Raw genomic sequence first — 19,747 nt, 5'->3', positions numbered from 1 at the left:
CTGTTGAATCTAGGCTTTTCACTCAATATGGATCAATCCATACTGGCTCCCAAAGCCAGGCCTGCAGATGTTCATTCAGGGACCCCTATTGAAGCCAGGCTCTCCACTCAATATGGATCCATCCATACTGGCTCCCAAAGCAGGCCTGCAGATTTACATTCAGGGACCCCTGTTGAAGCCAGGCTCTCCACTCAATATGGATCCATCCATACTGGCTCCCAAAGCAGGCCTGCAGATGTACACTCAGGGACCCCTGTTGAAGCCAGGCTCTCCACTCAATATGGATCCATCCATACTGGCTCCCAAAGCAGGCCTGCAGATGTACATTCAGGGACCCCTGTTGAAGCCAGGCTCTCCACTCAATATGGATCTATCCATACTGGCTCCCAAAGCAGGCCTGCAGATGTACATTCACGGACCCCTGTTAAAGCCAGGCTTTCCACTCAATTTGGATCCATCCATACTGGCTCCCAAAGCAGGCCTGCAGATGTACACTCACGGACCCCTGTTGAAGCCAGGCTCTCCACTCAATATGGATCTATCCATACTGGCTCCCAAAGCAAGTCTGCAGATGCACACTCAGGGACCCCTGTTGAAGCCAGGCTCTCCACTCAATATGGATCCATCCATACTGGCTCGCAAAGCAGGCCTGCAGATGCGCATTCAGGGACCCCTGTTGAAGCCAGGCTCTCCACTCAATATGGATCCATCCATACTGGCTCCCAAAGCAGTCCTGCAGATGTGCATTCAGGGACCCCTGTTGAAGCAAGGCTCTCCACTCAATATGGATCCATCCATACTGGCTCCCAAAGCAGTCCTGCAGATGTACATTCAGGGACCCCTGTTGAAGCCAGGCTCTCCACTCAATATGGATCCATCCATACTGGCTCCCAAAGCTGTCCTGCAGATGCACACTCAGGGACCCCTGTTGAAACCAGGCTTTCCACTCAATATGGATCCATCCATACTGGCTTCCAAAGCAGGCCTGCAGATGTACACTCAGGGACCCCTGTTGAAGCCAGGCTTTCCACTCAATATGGATCCATCCATACTGGCTCCCAAAGCAGGCCTGCAGATGTACACTCAGGGACCCCTGTTGAAGCCAGGCTCTCCACTCAATATGGATCCATCCATACTGGCTCCCAAAGCAGGCCTGCAGATGTACATTCAGGGACCCCTGTTGAAGCCAGGCTCTCCACTCAATATGGATCCATCCATACTGGCTCCCAAAGCAGGCCTGCAGATGTACACTCAGGGACCCCTGTTGAAGCCAGGCTCTCCACTCAATATGGATCCATCCATACTGGCTCCCAAAGCAGGCCTGCAGATGTACATTCAGGGACCCCTGTTGAAGCCAGGCTCTCCACTCAATATGGATCCATCCGTACTGGCTCCCAAAGCAGGCCTGCAGATGCGCATTCAGGGACCCCTGTTGAAGCCAGGCTTTCCACTCAATATGGATCCATCCTTACTGGCTCCCAAAGCAGGCCTGCAGATGTGCATTCAGGGACCCCTGTTGAAGCCAGGCTTTTCACTCAATATGGATCCATCCATACTGGCTCCCAAAGCAGGCCTGCAGATGTACAATCACGGACCCCTGTTGAATCTAGGCTTTTCACTCAATATGGATCAATCCATACTGGCTCCCAAAGACAGGCCTGCAGATGTTCATTCAGGGACCCCTGTTGAAGACAGGCTTTCCACTCAATATGGATCCATCCATACTGGCACTCAAAGCAGGCCTGCAGATGTTCATTCAGGGACCCCTGTTGAAGCCAGGCTCTCCACTAAATATGGATCCATCCATAATGGCTCCCAAAGCTGGCCTACAGATGTGCACTCACGGACCCCTGTTGAAGCCAGGCTTTCCACCCAATATGGATGCATCCATACTGGCTCCCAAAGTAGGCCTGCAGATGTACACTCACGGACCCCTGTTGAAGCCAGGCTCTTCACTCAATATGGATCCATCCATACTGGCTTCCAAAGCCATGCCTGCAGATGTACATTCACGGACCCCTGCAGAAGCAAGGCTTTCCACTCAATATGGATCCAACCATACTGGCTCCCAAAGCAGGCCTGCAGATGTGCATTCACGGACCCCTGTTGAAGCCAGGCTCTCCACTCAATATGGATCCATCCATACTGGGTCCCAAAGCAGGCCTGTAGATGTGCATTCACGGACCCCTGTTGAAGCCAGGCTCTCCACTCAATATGGATCCATCCATACTGGCTCCCAAAGCAGTCCTGCAGATGTGCCTTCAGGGACCCCTGTTGAAGCCAGGCTCTCCACTCAATATGGATCCATCCATACTGGCTCCCAAAGCAGGCCTGCAGATGTACATTCAGGGACCCCTGTTGAAGCCAGGCTCTCCACTCAATATGGATCCATCCATACTGGCTCCCAAAGCAGGCCTGCAGATGTGCATTCAGGGACCCCTGTTGAAGCCAGGCTTTCCACTCAATATGGATCCATCCGTACTGGCTCCCAAAGCAGGCCTGCAGATGTGCATTCAGGGACCCCTGTTGATGCCAGGCTTTCCACTCAATATGGATCCATCCTTACTGGCTCCCAAAGCAGGCCTGCAGATGTGCATTCAGGGACCCCTGTTGAAGCCGGGCTTTTCACTCAATATGGATCCATCCATACTGGCTGCCAAAGCAGGCCTGCAGATGTACACTCACGGACCCCTGTTGAATCTAGGCTTTTCACTCAATATGGATCAATCCATACTGGCTCCCAAAGCCAGGCCTGCAGATGTTCATTCAGGGACCCCTGTTGAAGCCAGGCTTTCCACTCAATATGGATCCATCCATACTGGCACCCAAAGCAGGCCTGCAGATGTTCATTCAGGGACCCCTGTTGAAGCCAGGCTCTCCACTCAATATGGATCCATCCATAATGGCTCCCAAAGCTGGCCTACAGATGTGCACTCACGGACCCCTGTTGAAGCCAGGCTTTCCACCCAATATGGATGCATCCATACTGGCTCTCAAAGTAGGCCTGCAGATGTACACTCACGGACTCCTGTTGAAGCCAGGCTCTCCACTCAATATGGATCCATCCATACTGGCTTCCAAAGCCATGCCTGCAGATGTACATTCACGGACCCCTGCAGAAGCAAGGCTTTCCACTCAATATGGATCCAACCATACTGGCTCCCAAAGCAGGCCTGCAGATGTACATTCAGGGACCCCTGTTGAAGCCAAGCTCTCCACTCAATATGGATCCATCCATACTGTCTCGCAAAGCAGGCCTGCAGATGTGCATTCACGGACCCCTGTTGAAGCCAGACTCTCCACTCAATATGGATCCATCCATACTGGCTCCCAAAGCAGGCCTGCAGATGTACACTCACGGACCCCTGCTGAAGCCAGGCTCTCCACTCAATATGGATCCATCCATACTGGCTCCCAAAGCAGGCCTGCAGATGTACATTCACCGACCCCTGTTGAAGTGGATTCCAGGTGAGCTGTTGCAGGATAAACCTGTGCTAACAGTCAACAGTTGAACCTGGGAGGTGGGTCCACTCTAAGAAGAACGCCGCTTGATCTTGCATGACGTGTGCACAAGATGGTACTAATACACAGCCAAGGATGCAGTCAGGTCTGTCAGTGAATCAGATGTGAATATGAGCGCATCCATGTGTTGCTTATCATTCTGCTGATCCTGACGCTCTCGCACATCGGCCACTGATGGATGGCCGCAGTGGGGGCTGGTTAAGGCCGTGACAATGACGCTGTAATAGGAGCCGCAGTCGTGCTGCCATAGGGCACCATTGATGGACAGTAACTGTCCAGTGTCTTCAAGCTGGCTCTGTGCAGTGCCAGGTGCAGGTTTCTGGGAGCATGGCGGAGTGCCAGCAGGCACCCCCGAAAGACCTTAAGAGGCTGTCTTCAGCTGTCCCATGGACGCATGTAGCAGTGAGGTTGAGCTCACAGGTGGCCAGTGAGAAGCAGACCAGCCCCAGTGATGCATATGCAATGATGGCCAGGTTGCACACCTCATGTGGCTTCAACGCTGCTGCAGGTGGGAATGACGTCGTTTAGTTGTTTATTGTCCAGCTTTTGCGTAGGACCCCAGAGCAATAAGAGAATCCAGGAGATTACAACTCCCTTCTGATGATCTCAGCGGTACAGCAGTGAGCTAGATGAGGAGGCAGAATTTAATGAAGTGTTCACGACAATGCCAACTGCCCGAACTGGACATGAGAGGCGGAGCAAAGGACCAGATTTGTAAGCGTGCAGCTGATAGAGCTGCGTACGATTCTGAAATTTGTAGGGGTGCATCATATTCACCGTTAGACAGCACCCGCATATTAATCAATGTATTTTTAGAAGTGTCATAGAAATGTATTGATGTAATCGTTTAACCTAGAGGTGAATAGAAATGTAATAATGCTTTTGCGAGGAGCAACGTTGCAAGTTATTGTGAATTTATTCAACAAAACTAATAATCATTAGTTTTCGTACAATGCAATGTATTAGGCTAAACGTGTGCCATGTTAAAGTTTTACTTGTAGGTTTCTTTTTCACGTATATGAAAATAATGAACTAATGCTTAGAGTGTGGTTTAATAGAGTGTTTAATTTTGTAAAGGCCTGATCACATATATGTCAAAAGAGAAGGCCTATTCATTCCTCATGTTAGCTAATGTTGTAGGCTGAAAATGATTCCCTTGGTAAAGGTTTTAGGTTGCAGGGAAATGTTTTGTTGCAGGTGCAAGGACATTTAGCTCGTTAGAGAGAATAGATCTTTGTTTTAGGAGTTAGGATGCTGTGAGAAGCTAACAGGGGAGTGCATTGGAATGTGAGATTGTTACTTTTGCTGCGCAAGGTGCCTGGAACCCAAGGCCAAGTTAACCGTCGTTGGATGCAAGACAACTTTGTGGAAAATTACCGAGAGAAGACCTGGCTGAAGAGGTGTGCCGAGGGGCGTGTCCTGTGATTTTGGGGTATTGTATTAGGGACAGTGCCCCGTGGGTTGAGCAGATGAGGTTTAGACGGGAAGCTAGAAGGAGCATCTTAGAACGAGCTCTGACTAAGTGAATGTACTTCTTAAGGGAGTCTTCACATCTGACACCTTTTCCTTGATTCTCTTGCCTGGGATGGGAATGCTAAGTAGGGATGTCACCCTAGAGTTAGCGTAGGGACAGATTAATGTTTTTCCTTTCCTGACTAATGATTCCCAATTTAGACATTGGTCTTACAATTGCCTTTTGATGATTTTGGAGTCGGTGATTCTCTTTGTGTTAAGCCGAATGAGAATTTTGCATAGGCTGGCTTTTGTACTAGTGCCCATTTATCTTTTGCACCTTGTGTTGAGGTATTTGTATGTTCAGTTATTTTTGGTTGTAATAAAATCTTAAAAATTTTAGATTCGGAGTCAGTGGTCCTTTCTAAATGAAGTCTTATTGTGGTAGATGTATTTTGATAATTGTGTTTATCCCCTCTACGCTATTTGGCAGATAAAAAGATCCTTGCGACCTGAGAGGATTTTTGGAGTTAATCAGGTAGGCAAGAATCCGCGGTCTTATCAGTTGGTAGCAGAGTAGGATGGTTATTTCCGATAGCGAGGGGAGATCTAGATTAGGATAAGAGATCCTTGAGGCCCATAGAAGTCAAGTGATGGTGACTCATCGGATGGCGAGCAGCGGACGAAGGCGGTTGATGGAGATTGACGGAGAGTATCGGTGCGGCGGAAAGCAGCAGTTCGTGGAGGAGTGAGTATGAATAGGGTGAAATGTTTGTAGATTAAGGTGTTGTTTTGTTGTGTGATGTCTTGCGGAGTTGCAGTGAATGTTGAGTGATCGTGAGATCAGGCTGTGAGCGCGCGCAGCCCGGGAAAGTCTTAGGCTCGACGAGTAGCTTAAGCGATTGTGGTGTAGAAGACACCCGAGGTAGATTTTGTTGACCACCGAAAGGGGATCGTGAGACGTCATCGATCACCTGGACCGAGATACGGGGAGCGAATGTGTGAGTGCGTGAGAAACCGACTCTGGTCGTGGGTTGTTGTACGTGGAATTTGAGTATTTGTAACCTATCAGAGGTGATTGTCTGGCCGGACGTGGACAGACAGTTGCCAACCGAGGTCGACAACTTCGAGAGACTGTAGACGGACAGTCAGAGAAGTAACTTGTTTGGGACAAACGGTTATTTCAGCGAATGAATGGGACGAATGCAAGGGTGAGACGTGAGTTGTGAAGGAGGGGAACTGCTGCAAACGGAGGACGGGTGACGTCAGAAGGTGCCACGCTGCGATAGGTTGGTTGGTGTGAGTCGTGCTGTTATTGGTGGGGTTTGACATCAGGAAGTAAGCGAAAACATTGTGTGCAATTGAAATTTGTTCATCATGAAGTGTTTTAAAGTTTTCCGAGAATTGTGCAGAGGTGACAAACATGTGGTTACTCGTGGGGGAGAAGAGGCCCCTAGCAAAGATACTCCAGTGCATTAAAAGGAAAGAAATGTGGGGTTGCATACTATAATTTGGCTTGAAAATTGGCATAAGATGACCCAGAATGAAGGAGAGTTAACTTTCCCGCGATATGGCTCATTTAGATTGGAAGTGTTGTATCAGTTGAAACCTGTGATGGCGGCACTACGACCTTTGCCGAGACCAACCCAGTTTGAAGCATTGCATGCGTGGATTAGAGCAGCGCATGATAGGAAAAGAGATCGAAGTCAGGAGAGGGTGAAAAAGTCGATTAAGGCATTTCAGAATGCAAGATGGGATGCAGAAGAGAAAAGGTGGAGAGTGCAAACAATAGGAGACAGGTTGTATCCCTTATTGGTAAAAACTGATGGCTCAAGGGTAAAGAGTGTAGATGATGATGATGACAGTGATACAGATGATAGTCTACTAGAGAGGCTGTTGTCTGAGAGACCACCTCCATACAATCCCGATCTTTGCGAGGGAAAATCGGCTCAGTCAGAAGGGAAAAGTGGAGTACCGACTCAGTCGGAAGTGAGAATAGAAGGGAAGATCTCGACAGGAGCTGAGAATACTAGAAACCAGCCTGTAGGCAGCACAGAGGTTGGGAGAGGTGCGCGGTTACTGGATGCTCTAAAGGTACCGGTCACCATTGAACCCATTGTTTCTGTTTACGACCCAGATCAAGAGAAAGTTGGAAGCTCAGTGCAGTCAGTTGTAGGAACGAGAAGTGTGATTGAAGGAGATGGATCAGTGAGCGAAATGGAGCAAACTCCAAAGCCTTTAGAATGGAGTACGCCATGCCAGCTACTGTAGACTCCTCTAGGGGACAGGGAGAGTCGAGACCAGTGAGGCCAAGGTCTTTGGCCGAGTCAAGATCAGATTTGCGGATGTGGGCACCGCCAGTGAGGAATCAGAATCAGAGTGTGAGAACAGCAGAAAGTGAACGAGACACAATAGTGAATCGTTCAGTTCCTATGAGTATGTCAAAAGAGGGTAGATCTCAGGAACGGGAAGGTGATTAGGATGAAAGGGATGGTGCAGCTTGTAGGGAAGCACTGAAGGGAGCCCTGAAGGGGAAAATGTTAGATGTTGTGAGGTTAAAGGCAGAGGTAGATGAGATCATAAGTGGGAATTTGCCTCTTGAGAGAACATGCATGTACGAACAAGATGAGTTACTCTTTGTAGCGGAGGATGTGACTCGCAAGGCACGAACTGCACATGCAAAGTTGTCAGAATTGGCCAAAAAGTATGATGTGGACTTGTCCAAAACGAAATCATTGCAACGAAGTCATAGATTGCAGTATAGTGATCAGGAATTGGAAGAAAAGAGAGTCATGGGTTTGAGAACTCATATCAAGGATTTGATCATAGCAATGCGTGCATGGATCATGCTTGATAAGTGGGAAGAAAGATGGTCCAAAAAGAAAAGTTCGAGGAGAACGATAGGAGAGACGCCACCCCCAGGTGGAGGGATGACGGAGGTAGGGGATTTCCTGTTACGAGAGGTGCAGAATGGAGGATATGTGCATGTACCGTGGAGTACGGGTGATTTGGCTGCATTCACAAATGATTTTCCTCAGTTAAGGGAGAAGCCTGTGGAATGGTACAAGCAAGTTGATCGGTTTGTCAAAATCTCGAAGGTGTTGTGGGTTGATTTGAACACATTATTTGACATTGTGGTTTATGGTCAGCATGTAAAATTGCTGTTGAGTGCCCAACCTCAGAGCCTGACAGGGACCCAATCTCGAATGGTCCGTCGCCCATAGTAATGAAAAAGTTCGACTGGTGATCACATGGTTGAAGTCGAAACTCTCACCTCAGGACATTGATTGGGTGAAGATAGATCAAACGGTGCAAGAGCCAAAAGAGACGTTGCATGAGTTTTATGAGAGACTTTTGCAGGCGTTTAAACAGTACAGTGGATTAGACGTGTTAGACACGAAGGACATGGGACAGTTTGTTTCGAAGTTCGTACTGGGATTGAGGACAGAAGTTAGTCTCCTGATACAGCAGCATTTGATTTGTTGGTAGAATAAGCCAGTGGCTGAGATTTTACGGTATGCTAGGTACTGTAGTGATGAGATAGAATCAAAGCGCAGGAAGTTGAAAGACAAATTGATGCTTGTCCAGATGCAAACAGCTCAGGGACAGCCTAATGGAGGGACTTTAGGAAGAAAACAGGGAAATAATCAAGGAGGAAATCAGAATGCTCAAGGTCAGGGAAGACCAAAGTCAATTGATCATAAGACAGGAATGGATGTGGCGACATTGAAAAAGACCACTGCGTGTCATCTTTGTCACCAGATCGGACACTGGAAACGTGAGCGTCCTTTGAACCCATTGAATCAGATACAGCAAGAAGGAGAGATAGTTCAGGTTCCTGTGGCGGACATGGTCCCTACAGTGACTCGACCGAAGATGGTCAAAGGGGGGTCTGGTGTTCCGCAGGTGCAGGTTCCTCAACCACCTAGGATACAGAATATGCAACAGGGAGTCCGTACTTACCTACAGATGCCCATGTTTGAAGGGAGTGAGGAATATGGTTCAGACCCGTTGACACGACCGTGCTCGAGAGAGGAAGAGGACTGCGCGCTTGGAGCAGTCTTAGAGGTAGATCAGAGGGGACCCTTTGTGGAAGCAGACATTGATGGGCACCCTACTACCTTTTTGGTTGACACTGGCGTTACTCGGTATACTGTACGATCTGCAGTAGTCCCTGACTTACCCCTTTCGGGACAGTCAATCCAAGTCGTTGGTGTAGCGAACAAGAAACTGACTAGTCCATTGACGGAGCCAATTCCGGTAAAGATCGGAAAGTTCAGAGATCGGCACCAGTTTGTAGTGTACGATTCTAGTCCAGTTTGCCTGTTAGGTAGAGACCTGTTGTGCAAGCTGAATTGCACCATTTATTGTACCCCAAAGGGAGTAGAAGTACAGACGAGGGATGATGATGCGACCTTTAAGGTTGCGAATCAGTGGGTGTGCATAGAAATGTATCCAGTGCTGACAGTGGAGCAACTTCCATTTGATTTGAGGGATTCTGTGTCAATTGATGTGTGGGATATCAGTGGAGAAGAGATTGGATTGGTCAAAGGCATAGACCCAGTAAAAATTCAGGTCAAGCCGAATGTAGAATTTCCTAGGACGCCTCAGTATAGTCGCCTGAAACTATTGCAGGGATCAAACCTGTAATCGGGTCGATGATCAAGCAGGGAATTCTAAAGGAGATCATGGGTAGCCCATGCAATTCGCCTATCATGGGACTACAGAAACCAAGTGGGAAGTTCAGGATTGTACAAGACCTGCGAAAAGTTAATGAGATAGTCGTTCCGTGTTGTCCAGTGGTACCGAATCCGTCTGTGATCTTGTTTCAGATCCCATGTGAAGCTGAATGGTTCACAGTGATTGATTTATGCCAAGCATTCTTCTCGATTCCTCTGCATGAGGAGAGCCAATTTCTTTTTGCTTTTCGGCTGGAGAATCATGTGTTAACGTGGTGTCGTATCCCACAGGGGTATACGGAGAGCCCGTCTATCTTCAATCAGATCTTGAAAAAGAATCTTGAAGGTCTTGTGTTGCCGCAGAACTCCGTTCTGGAGCAATACATCGACGATCTGCTTGTTGCGTCAGAGACTGAAGACGCTTGCAGGATCGATACCATTGCCCTACTAAACTATCTGGCAGAGAATGGACACAAAGTGTCTCCGAGCACACTACAGGACTGCCTGAGTGAAGTGCGGTATTTGGGTCACAGAATTGAGAAGGGCAAGAGAAAGGTGTCACCAGATCGTATTGAGGCTATTATGAATATGCCTGTGCCTACCACTCAGAGAGAAGTCAGAATGTTCTTGGGGATGGTTGGCTACTGTCGCCAATGGATTCCCAATTTCTCCTTTGAAGCGATGCCTTTACAACGGCTGACGCGCAAGGATGTGAGTGATCCGGTACCATGGGACGAAGACTGTTTGAGATAATTTTTCAGGCTGAGAGAAGCCTTGTGCTGTGCCCCAGCTTTGGGGATGCCTGATTACAATAAGGCATTTGCCTTATTCTGCTGCGAGAGGGAAGGTTGCGCTTTGGCAGTCTTGACTCAGAGTCATGGAGGTGTCCGTAGACCAGTTGCCTACTTCTCAGCTACTTTAGATCCAGTAGCTTCTGCGTTGCCCGGATGCCTCAAATCCGTTGCTGCAACAGGTGTCAGTATTGAAAGATGTGAGAGCATTGTAATGGGCCATCCGGTTACAGTCTATGTGCCACATTCTGTTGAACTGTTGATGACGAGGACTAAAACACAGCACCTCACAAACAATCGATTGACTCGCTATGAGCAAGTTATACTTGCTGCAGAGAATGTGACTTTGAAGAGGTGTTCTGTTTTAAATCCTGCCACGTTGTTGCCTATTCCAAATGTAGATGATGAAGATTGTGAGGACCATGATTGTCTCGATGTCACTGAATTGTGCACCAAACCGAGACCAGACATTGTTGATGAGCCGCTCACAGACCCTGATGAAATTTTCTTTGTGGACGGTTCATGTTTAAGAGACAGTGCTGGTCGACTGAGAGCAGCGTTTGCTGTATGTACCATCACAGGAGTGGTTGAAGCCGCTTGTTCAGAAGGAGTATACTCTGCACAGGTGGCTGAACTCATTGCTTTGACGCGTGCCTGTTTGGCTGCTGACCACATTCTGGTAACGATCTATACCGATAGTCAGTACGGGTTTGGTGTCGTTCATGATTTTGGACAGTTATGGTCACAGAGAGGGTTCATGACATCTTCTGGTTCACCCATCAGAAATGGGGAATATGTGAGACAATTGTTGGAAGCATTGCAATGTACAGAGGAAATTGCGGTTGTCAAATGTTCTGCGCACAGCAAGTGGAATGCTTTTGTGTCGCGAGGTAATAGCTACGCGGATGAAGTTGCCCGGTTTTGTGCAGAATATGAATGCATATTTACTGAAGGGCATGTAGAAAAGAGCCAAGAAAGAACCGATCTCAGCATGATGTTGACCATGGCTGATACATGGGAGGAGCTAAAACTGGTGCAGGATGAAGTTACTGATCAGGAGCAAGACAGTTGGATACGAGCTGGATGTGAAAAGGGAGATGTGGATGTATGGATTTCGAACGATGGACGAGCTGTGTTGCCAGAATGTTTGTTGAACCCAATGGCACGATTGATACATGGTGCTGTACATCTTCGACATCACTGAAGTGGCTTGACGCACTACCCTTAGTTCTCATGAGTCTTCGTAGTGTCCCCGATAGGAGGACTGGGTTGTCGCCCCACGAGATACTTATGGGGAGAGCGATGCGTTTGCCAGCGATACCTGCCACTGCTTTAATTAACATCACATGTGACTTGATTCTCGACTACTGAAAAGGCTTGGCTGACGTAGTCCGTTCTGTGTCTCAGCAGGTGCAAGCAGCAGTTGTTCCAGCCGCGAGTGACCTGTGCCACGACTTATGCCCAGGGGATTGGGTACTTGTGCGTAAACACGCGAGGAAGAGTTGCCTGGATGCTCGTTGGCGTGGTCCGTACCAGGTAATACTGGTTACGAACACGGCAGTGAAGTGTGGGGGACTGCCAAACTGGGTGCATGTCTCCCATACCGTAGAGTTCCAGCACCCTTGGAAGATACAGCCCCTCTCGTGAATGAAAATCCAGCTGAGGTGGCAGAGCCATTTGAGAGGGCAAGCCAAGCTATGAGGGTTGCTGATGCAGTTGGTTATGCACTAGACCGAGCTGAAAGGGGTTGTGCAAATCGAAGCCCCGAATTTGACTCAGACAAAGAAAGTGTTGCTGTGGGTGGAGTAGAGTCAAATTCTGCTGAAGAGGGAAGTAGTGCACAGGGTACACGAAGGGAGAGCAGAAGTGCCACTAAAGCAGAGAGAGTTTGGCCCGTGAACCAGAGACAGGTAAACTTGAGATTGGCACTTGGAAGAGATCTTGCCCCAGTTTCTGAAATGTCTGAATCTGAGCAAAGTGACGAAGAGCAAGCTCGAGTTAACCTGAGAAGGTCAAGGAGAGCGAGAGTACCGTATCAAAGGTACGCCTCACCAGAGTGGACATACGCTGTGACTGATGCCAGGCATACCGAGCACAGGGAGGCTGAGATCCCGGACATTGATCAGCAATTCGCCGAACTTGAAAATAGAAGTGTTGCTGAGAGTTCCGGGATTGGAAATCGAAGGAATACTGATCCTCAATATTCCAAATCCACCGCTTCTGAGTAAAGTTTGTGAGTTGATTCTGGAGACGCTGGTTTTTCTGACTTTTGCTATTGTACCACCACTCCAGGAGTTGGTGATCCTTCGTCTTGAGATTTTGCAAGAGGTTTTAGAGCTGTTGGGAGCGAATATCATTCTGGTCTAAAGGTAAACCCTTTGTTGTACATAAAGGTCCAAAAGAAGAAGATAACCTAGGCCAGAGTGGAAGAAGAATAAAGTTAGGGACTTTCCGTCAAGATACTGAAAGAGGGCTAGGAAAGTCTTCTCGTGGACTGTATAAATAAGGAACTGAAAATTGCTAGGGGACTTCCAGCTTCAAGGGGTTGTGTGAACTGGGTTGACAAGCAAAACTCGGATGAGAAAGAGACTTATAACAGAAATTCTCAGAACTTTGCAAAGATGGCAGATGCTGGAAAAACCCATCGTAGAGCTAAATTAGTGATAGGTACACTTTTAGGGGTAGTGATAGCTGCTATAGTTGCGGTAGTTGTAGCCTCATATATAGTTTACCATGAGCAGGAGGGGGAGGTACAGGGGACACCTACACCTACCACCTCTAGCCAGAAAGAGGTTACTATAGGAGCTAAAAGAGCTTTGATACTTGAAGAGAGTCGTAGGTTTCACATAGATCTGTCTAGAAGTGACGTTAAGCTTAATGCTTATGCAAAGCTGTTGTATGAGTATGTTGATGCAATGGATGCGAAAGATTGTTATGTGTGCATGTAGCTACCTTCTTTCGTAGATGAGGGTATTAGATACCATCACCTTCCATTAACCTATGGGATTTCCTGCAGCTTATTGCTTAGCATCTTCTATGAGAGAAGACAAATTGAGTATTTATTTTCCAATTATGATGCAGTACTTCCTGAAGTACCGGCCTATAAGCATTTGAATAAGTACGATTATTATAAGTCAGAGGACAGACTTTGGAAGTATTTCATACCAACGTTGAGTTTGGATACGGCTTATGCTCACCGACATAATCTAAACATGCTTATTGTCGGAAACTGAAAAGAAGTTTATTGTTCAGATAGAGGATAGATATAGAAAACTAACCCAGACACGAAATACAGGAGAGAGTCCAGTAGATTGGACCGATGAGGAGAGAGTGCACAGATCTAAGGGGAGTTATGGACCCATAGCGCTAGATCAGATGCAGAAGGGGAAGTTGTGTGTGAGATGTCCACAGACATACTATGAAAAGGTTTCGGTAGGACAGAGTACGTGTGACCATACCTTTACTATGGAGGACTCTGCTAAGATTTTTTTGCAAGGTCCGGTGCAAGTGATTCCAACTGTGTATTTTGTGTGCGGAAGGAATGCCTATGTGAGGTTGCCTGCGAATTGGTATGGTACATGTTACTTGGCTATTATTTTCCCGAAGATTTATCATGCAGAAGATTTGAATCTTTTGGAGACAGGATATCATTCTAAGGTGCGGAAAGCTGCAAGTGCAGGAGCCCTGATTGGTGATATCTTTGGAGTTAGGATACCAAGTTTGGGTGTGGTTTTGAATGATGTGAAGATAAGAAAGTTGGCGACTGTAGTTGATGAGTTGTCAATGAATACTGCGAGGTCTTTGTTGTTGGTAGATGGAGAGATGTTGTCGATAAGGACTATGGTTTTGCAAAATCTTCTTGCTTTAGACGTATTATTGGCAAAAGAGGGTGGAGTCTGTAAATTGTTGAAACTTCAGGAATGTTGCACGTATATTCCAGATCACAGCAAAGATCTGGAGAAATATATTGACAACATTACCACGATTCACCAAGAGATTGCGGATTTGACTGAAGAGGGTGTGTGGGAGAAGATTGGTAAAGGATTCGGTCGTGTGGGAAGTTGGTTTGCGAGCTTGGAAAAAGGATTCCTTGGATTTGTGTTGAAGCCTCTTATTATTGTTGTGGTTTGTGTGATCTGCTTGTGGGGTCTCATTAGAGCCTGTAAATGGTACAGAGGAAACAGAGTTGAAAGAGCTCTTAGAGCGAGGGAGAGGCGAATGGCTAGACTGCAGGACAGTCAATACCAGAATCTTAAGAGAATGGAGAGGTTTCGACAGAATAGAATGGCGACAAGCACTGTTTAGGTCGGTTCTTTCTCCAAGGGAATGTGGTTGTGATGGTGTGATGACATTTGTCATCAAAGGGGGGAACTGATAGAGCGTTGTAAGATTCTGAAATTTGTAGGGGTGCATCATATTCACCGTTAGACAGCACCCGCATATTAATAAATGTATGTTTAGAAGTGTCATAGAAATGTATTGATGTAATCGTTTAACCTAGAGGGGATTAGAAATGTAATAATGCTTTTGTGAGGATCATCGTTGCAAGTTATTGTGAATGTATTCAACAAAACGAATAATCATTAGTTTTCGTACAATGCAATGTATTAGGCTAAACGTGTGCCGTGTTAAAGTTTTACGTGTAGGTTGCTTATTCACGTATATGAAAATAATGAACTAATGCTTAGAGTGTGGTTTAATAGAGTGTTTAATTTTGTAAAGGCCTGATCACATATATGTCAAAAGAGAAGGCCTTTTCATTCCTTATGTTAGCTAATGTTGTAGGCCGAAAAGGATTCCCTTGGTAAAGGCTTTGGGTTGCAGGGAAATGTAAAATCTTAAAGATGTGAAATGGCTTTTTTCGTTCCCATGTTTTGTTGCAGGTGCAAGGACATTTAGCTCGTTAGAGAGAATAGATCTTTGTTTTAGGAGTTAGGATGCTGTGAGAAGCCAACAGGGGAGTGCATTGGAATGTGAGATTGTTACTTTTGCTGCGCAAGGTGCCTGAGACCCAAGGCCAAGTTAACTGTCGTTGGATGCAAGACAACTTTGTGGAAAATTACAGAGAGAAGACCTGGCTGAAGAGGTGTGCCGAAGGGCGTGTCCTCTGATTTTGGGGTATTGTATTAGGGACAGTGCCCCGTGGGTTGAGCAGATGAGGTTTAGACGGGAAGCTAGAAGGAGCATCTTAGAACGAGCTCTGACTAAGTGAATGTACTTCTTAAGGGAGTCTTCAATTCTGACACCTTTTGCTTGATTCTCTTGCCTGGGATGGGAATGCTAAGTAGGGATGTCACCCTAGAGTTAGCGTAGGGACAGATTAATGTTTTACCCTCCTTGACTAATGATTCCCAATTTAGACATTGGTCTTACAATTGCCTTTTTGATGATTTTGGAGTCGGTGATTCTCTTTGTGTTAAGCCGAATGAGAATTTTGCGTAGGCTCGCTTTTGTACTAGTGCCCATTTATCTTTTGCACCTTGCGTTGAGGTGTTTGTATGTTGTTATTTTTGGTTGTAATAAAATCTTACACATTTTAGATTCGGAGTCAGTGGTCCTTTCCAAATGAAGTCTAATCGTGGTAGATATATTTTGATAATTGTGTTTATCCCCTCTACGCTATTTGGCAGATAAAAAGATCCTGGCGACCTGAGAGGATTCTTGGAGATAACCAGGTAGGCAAGAATCCGGCCTTATCACAGCCTTTCTAATCTACAGAGTCCTGAGTTTACTGTGGCCATGGCAGACAAACGCGGCCCCCCTTTAAAACCAACGGATTAGTATTTATTCCTGACAACACAGCAGGAAAAGGGGCACTGGAAGAAAGAAAGAGCAACACAGCCTGTCGCCTCACCACGACGAATTGAAGCTGCAGGACAAGCTGAGCAGAGAGAACGCTCTTGTCAGATCCGCCCCAGGTATGAGGCTCCTCAGTCCGCCAGGCACCTGTTGGATGCTCTTGATGACATGACCTAGGCCGCCATGACTGCAACCTGGTCACATGATGTGTGTTCATCATCCCGGAAGCCACATTTCTGTCATCAGTGAGTTCTTTTTCTTGTCGAGGTATCATCTATTACGCAGGGCGTAGGACTCGGAGGCAGGTAAATACATTTTTTCCCGGAGTCCTGAATCCAGGGCCTGCCCAAGCTCACTTCTAAGCCAATAGCTTTTGGGCTGGGTCAGGCAATAATATATTCACAACTACGGGATGTTGGTAGGAAAACAAAGGCTGGAGAGACAACATAATTTTGAGCTCTCAGTTTAGCTCAACTTTGAGTTATTTTAAGCACCCGAAGGAGGTCATTCTGTAATTCCTGCTGCAGCCTGTCGAATCTGGTTTCTGGATGCTTGACTCGGGAGACGGGAGACGGGACACTAGCCTTCAAATCGGTAGTCTCCCGCCTGAATCAGGAGGGCTGGCATGTCTGTCCTTGGTACGGGTCTGGAACGGGTATTCATTCTGACAAAATAACATACATGAATTGCGGTTTGGGGGAGCCCAGCGAAGGATTTTTATTAGACAGCCAAAACAGATATATATATATGTATTGGAAACAATAACGCTTTCATCAACTCTGGAAACATATTACCCAGTGATGGGTCAGCACCGCCTCCTTCCTGGTAATAAGAAGTAGTTTAAATGGACGGGCTCAATGCCACTTGACTGAAAGTCGTGGAAATCAACATTTCCTATAATAGGAAGCTTAGTGTGACTGTGCCAAGGCATAAAACAAATAGTACTTTGTTTATGTTCTGATTGAAATAATCACATAATGCAAACTATACCTCTCAACTCACCATCACTGGAGAGTATCACATGCCTTTAAATCACCTTCACCCTTCATGACACATGCCTCCCTTCAGATAAAGGCGTTCAGTCTTTCTCTAAACTTCCCCACTCTCCCAAAAATTCACCTCATTGGACCACAGCTGGATAACCCTAAAAAACAGCTGTCACTTTGCGGGAGTGTAAATAGTTTGACAGATCTGTACAAACTTTGTTCATGGAAAAAACTAAGAAGGAAAAGCCAAACAAATTGGCTTTGCCAATGGTTTTACTTGTATCAAACAAGTCATGCAAAACAGCCATGCTTTTTAGAGACAGTATTCCACTAAACAGGCTCTTGAAAAGCCATTGGTTGAGGGAGTGATAAAAACAAAACACTGTGCTTAGACCATAGTAGTTGACAGACTAATGCACCAACAGAGTTCAAAAGGGTCATCATTTCAACAAAATGGCCGGCAGTTTCAGGTCATCGCCAGGAACCTTTGACTTGGAATCACGTTATTGAACCTTGTTCATGCTTGGAAACCAAACTGTGAGACTTAAAATGTCCATCTAGGTTCATGTTTTCTGGCTTCCACCTAGATGTTTCTTCTTTTCTTTTTAGTTCAAATGCTGTCTCTTCTCTCATCTGAGTCCTCCGGGTCTTTGGTATGCTCTTGGAACTGGGCTCCTCCCGCTTTTTCTCTAGGGGCATGCCTTATTTGCCCCCACTCTTGGAGCCTAGAGTGACAAAAAAGGGCAGATGTTAGGATTTCACACCTTAGGACTGATTTCGCTTTGATTGGTAGAAGGGACGTCTACATTAGTGATAACAGATCTTTTTCTGGTTGTTTTCAGTGCTTCTGAGATATGTCCTAAGAGTCCAAGGAAACACTTTTTTTAATGTACCACATATGTACTTGAGATGCATCTGCCTATGCATTATATAGTAAATAGAACACGGAACAGAACAGTGGGCCACATTACAATGGCGGTCATTGCCGCGGGAGTAGGACCGCCCAACATTAGTCAGTGGTCCCACCTGCCATATTTTGATTAGACCGCCATGCAGGAAGTCGGAAAATGGCTTTTTCTACTGCGGCCTGTGGCCCGGAAAAGGGGCGCAGCACAAGCCGCAGTAGAAAAGGGTATTTATCAAACACTCATGCACCGTGTGCCAGGCATCATGTGGTGCACACGGTGCCTGGACGTGTGGGGGGGACGAGGGTGCTGGTTGGGCCCTCCAAAGTCTGTTTCCGTCTGCCTATCCATGGTGGTGGGACCACCATGAAAAGGCATTTGGAAAGAGAAATCGTGATCATGGCGGCTGTGCTTAAGCTGGAGGCTCTGCCTCCATTCGGGATCACGATTCTGACCGCCGCCTCAACGGGATTAGTAGATCCTGTTGGAGGCGGCGGTCTGTGCTCTGAGATTTTAGGGTCCAACTACCTGCATCATAATGTGGGGGTCGGCCCAAAGGGCTGTATGTCGGTGAGACAGCCATTGATGGCCTGTTGGTGACGGTTCCACCGGCATCGTAATGTGGTGGTCGGCCCGAAGGGCTGTATGTCGGTGAGACAGCCATTGATGGCCTGTAGGTGACGGTTCCACCGGCATCGTAATGTGCCCCACTTTTTGCAAACTTGAGGACCAGAAGGATGGGACTGGTGAAAGAGACCCAGCGTGGTTGGGAAGTATGGGCTGCGGACACAAGAGCGGGCCACACAGGGCATATAGCACAACAAATGATGAGGGCAGGAGATTGAGAAAGGAGGAGAAAAAGCTGAGAAGAAGTGAGATTGGGTCAAACAGAGAAGAAAGTGACAAATATACGGAAGAGAGAATTATTAGGAAACAGAGGAAGTTAGGGGATTGATGGGACCGAGAAGAGAGGGACGGGGTGAGAGCGAGAAAGACAAAAAGGTGAAGGAGAGGAAGTGTGCACGAAGTGAGCTATAGATTATAAAGAGAACAAATAAGGAGACAAAACAGTAGAGAGAGATATGAAGTTAAAGTGAGGGAGGTGACAAGCAGAAGAGAGAGTGAGAAAGGTATAGACAAAGGAGAGGAAAAGGAGTGAGAGAGGGAACAAAGGCAGATAGGAGAGCCACTTTGTCATTAATACCCGCAGGGCTTGAAGTGGGCCGGGTCCAGTGGCGTAGCTAGGGGGGGGCGGTGGGGGCGGCCCGCCCCAGGCGGCACTATTTCAGGGGCGGTAGCGGCCGGCGGTAGTGGTTCTTTGCTATTTTGTTATTTCGATTTAGTCGCTGGAGTTTATTTTATTTGCTGTCCCCGGCTTCATTCAGCTGTCCCGGAATTACCATTAATTAGACAGACGGGTCCGAGTCTGTTCGCACTTTGGAGCATTTTTTGACCTGATAGATATCTGCCCGTAATATCTGTTGTTTATGGCCATCACGTAGGTTACGCTTCATGCAGCACGTTTACTTCCGCTTTACGCATTGTTGGCGCCAGTCTCCACGGATGTCGAGGTTATTTATGCAGCCATTGAATTAATCTCCCGGTAAGCCGAC

General features: G+C 47.0%; 1 protein-coding gene across 1 annotated transcript in view; it reads right to left on the bottom strand.

The window, feature by feature from the left end:
- Positions 1 to 16,935: 16,935 nt before the first annotated feature.
- The window catches only part of LOC146839492 (keratin, type I cytoskeletal 19-like), a 33,793-nt gene continuing 30,981 nt past the window's right edge, over positions 16,936 to 19,747 (bottom strand). The window contains exon 8 of the mRNA XM_085651533.1: positions 16,936 to 17,954. Coding sequence (XP_085507659.1) covers positions 17,932 to 17,954 — 23 coding nt within the window. The 3' untranslated portion in view covers positions 16,936 to 17,931. The remainder of the gene's footprint in view (positions 17,955 to 19,747) is intronic.

The sequence above is a fragment of the Triturus cristatus genome, chromosome 4_1, assembly GCF_964204655.1.
Source record: "Triturus cristatus chromosome 4_1, aTriCri1.1, whole genome shotgun sequence".
Taxonomy (NCBI): Eukaryota; Metazoa; Chordata; class Amphibia; order Caudata; family Salamandridae; genus Triturus; species Triturus cristatus.
This window is presented reverse-complemented; position numbering and strand designations above follow the sequence as displayed.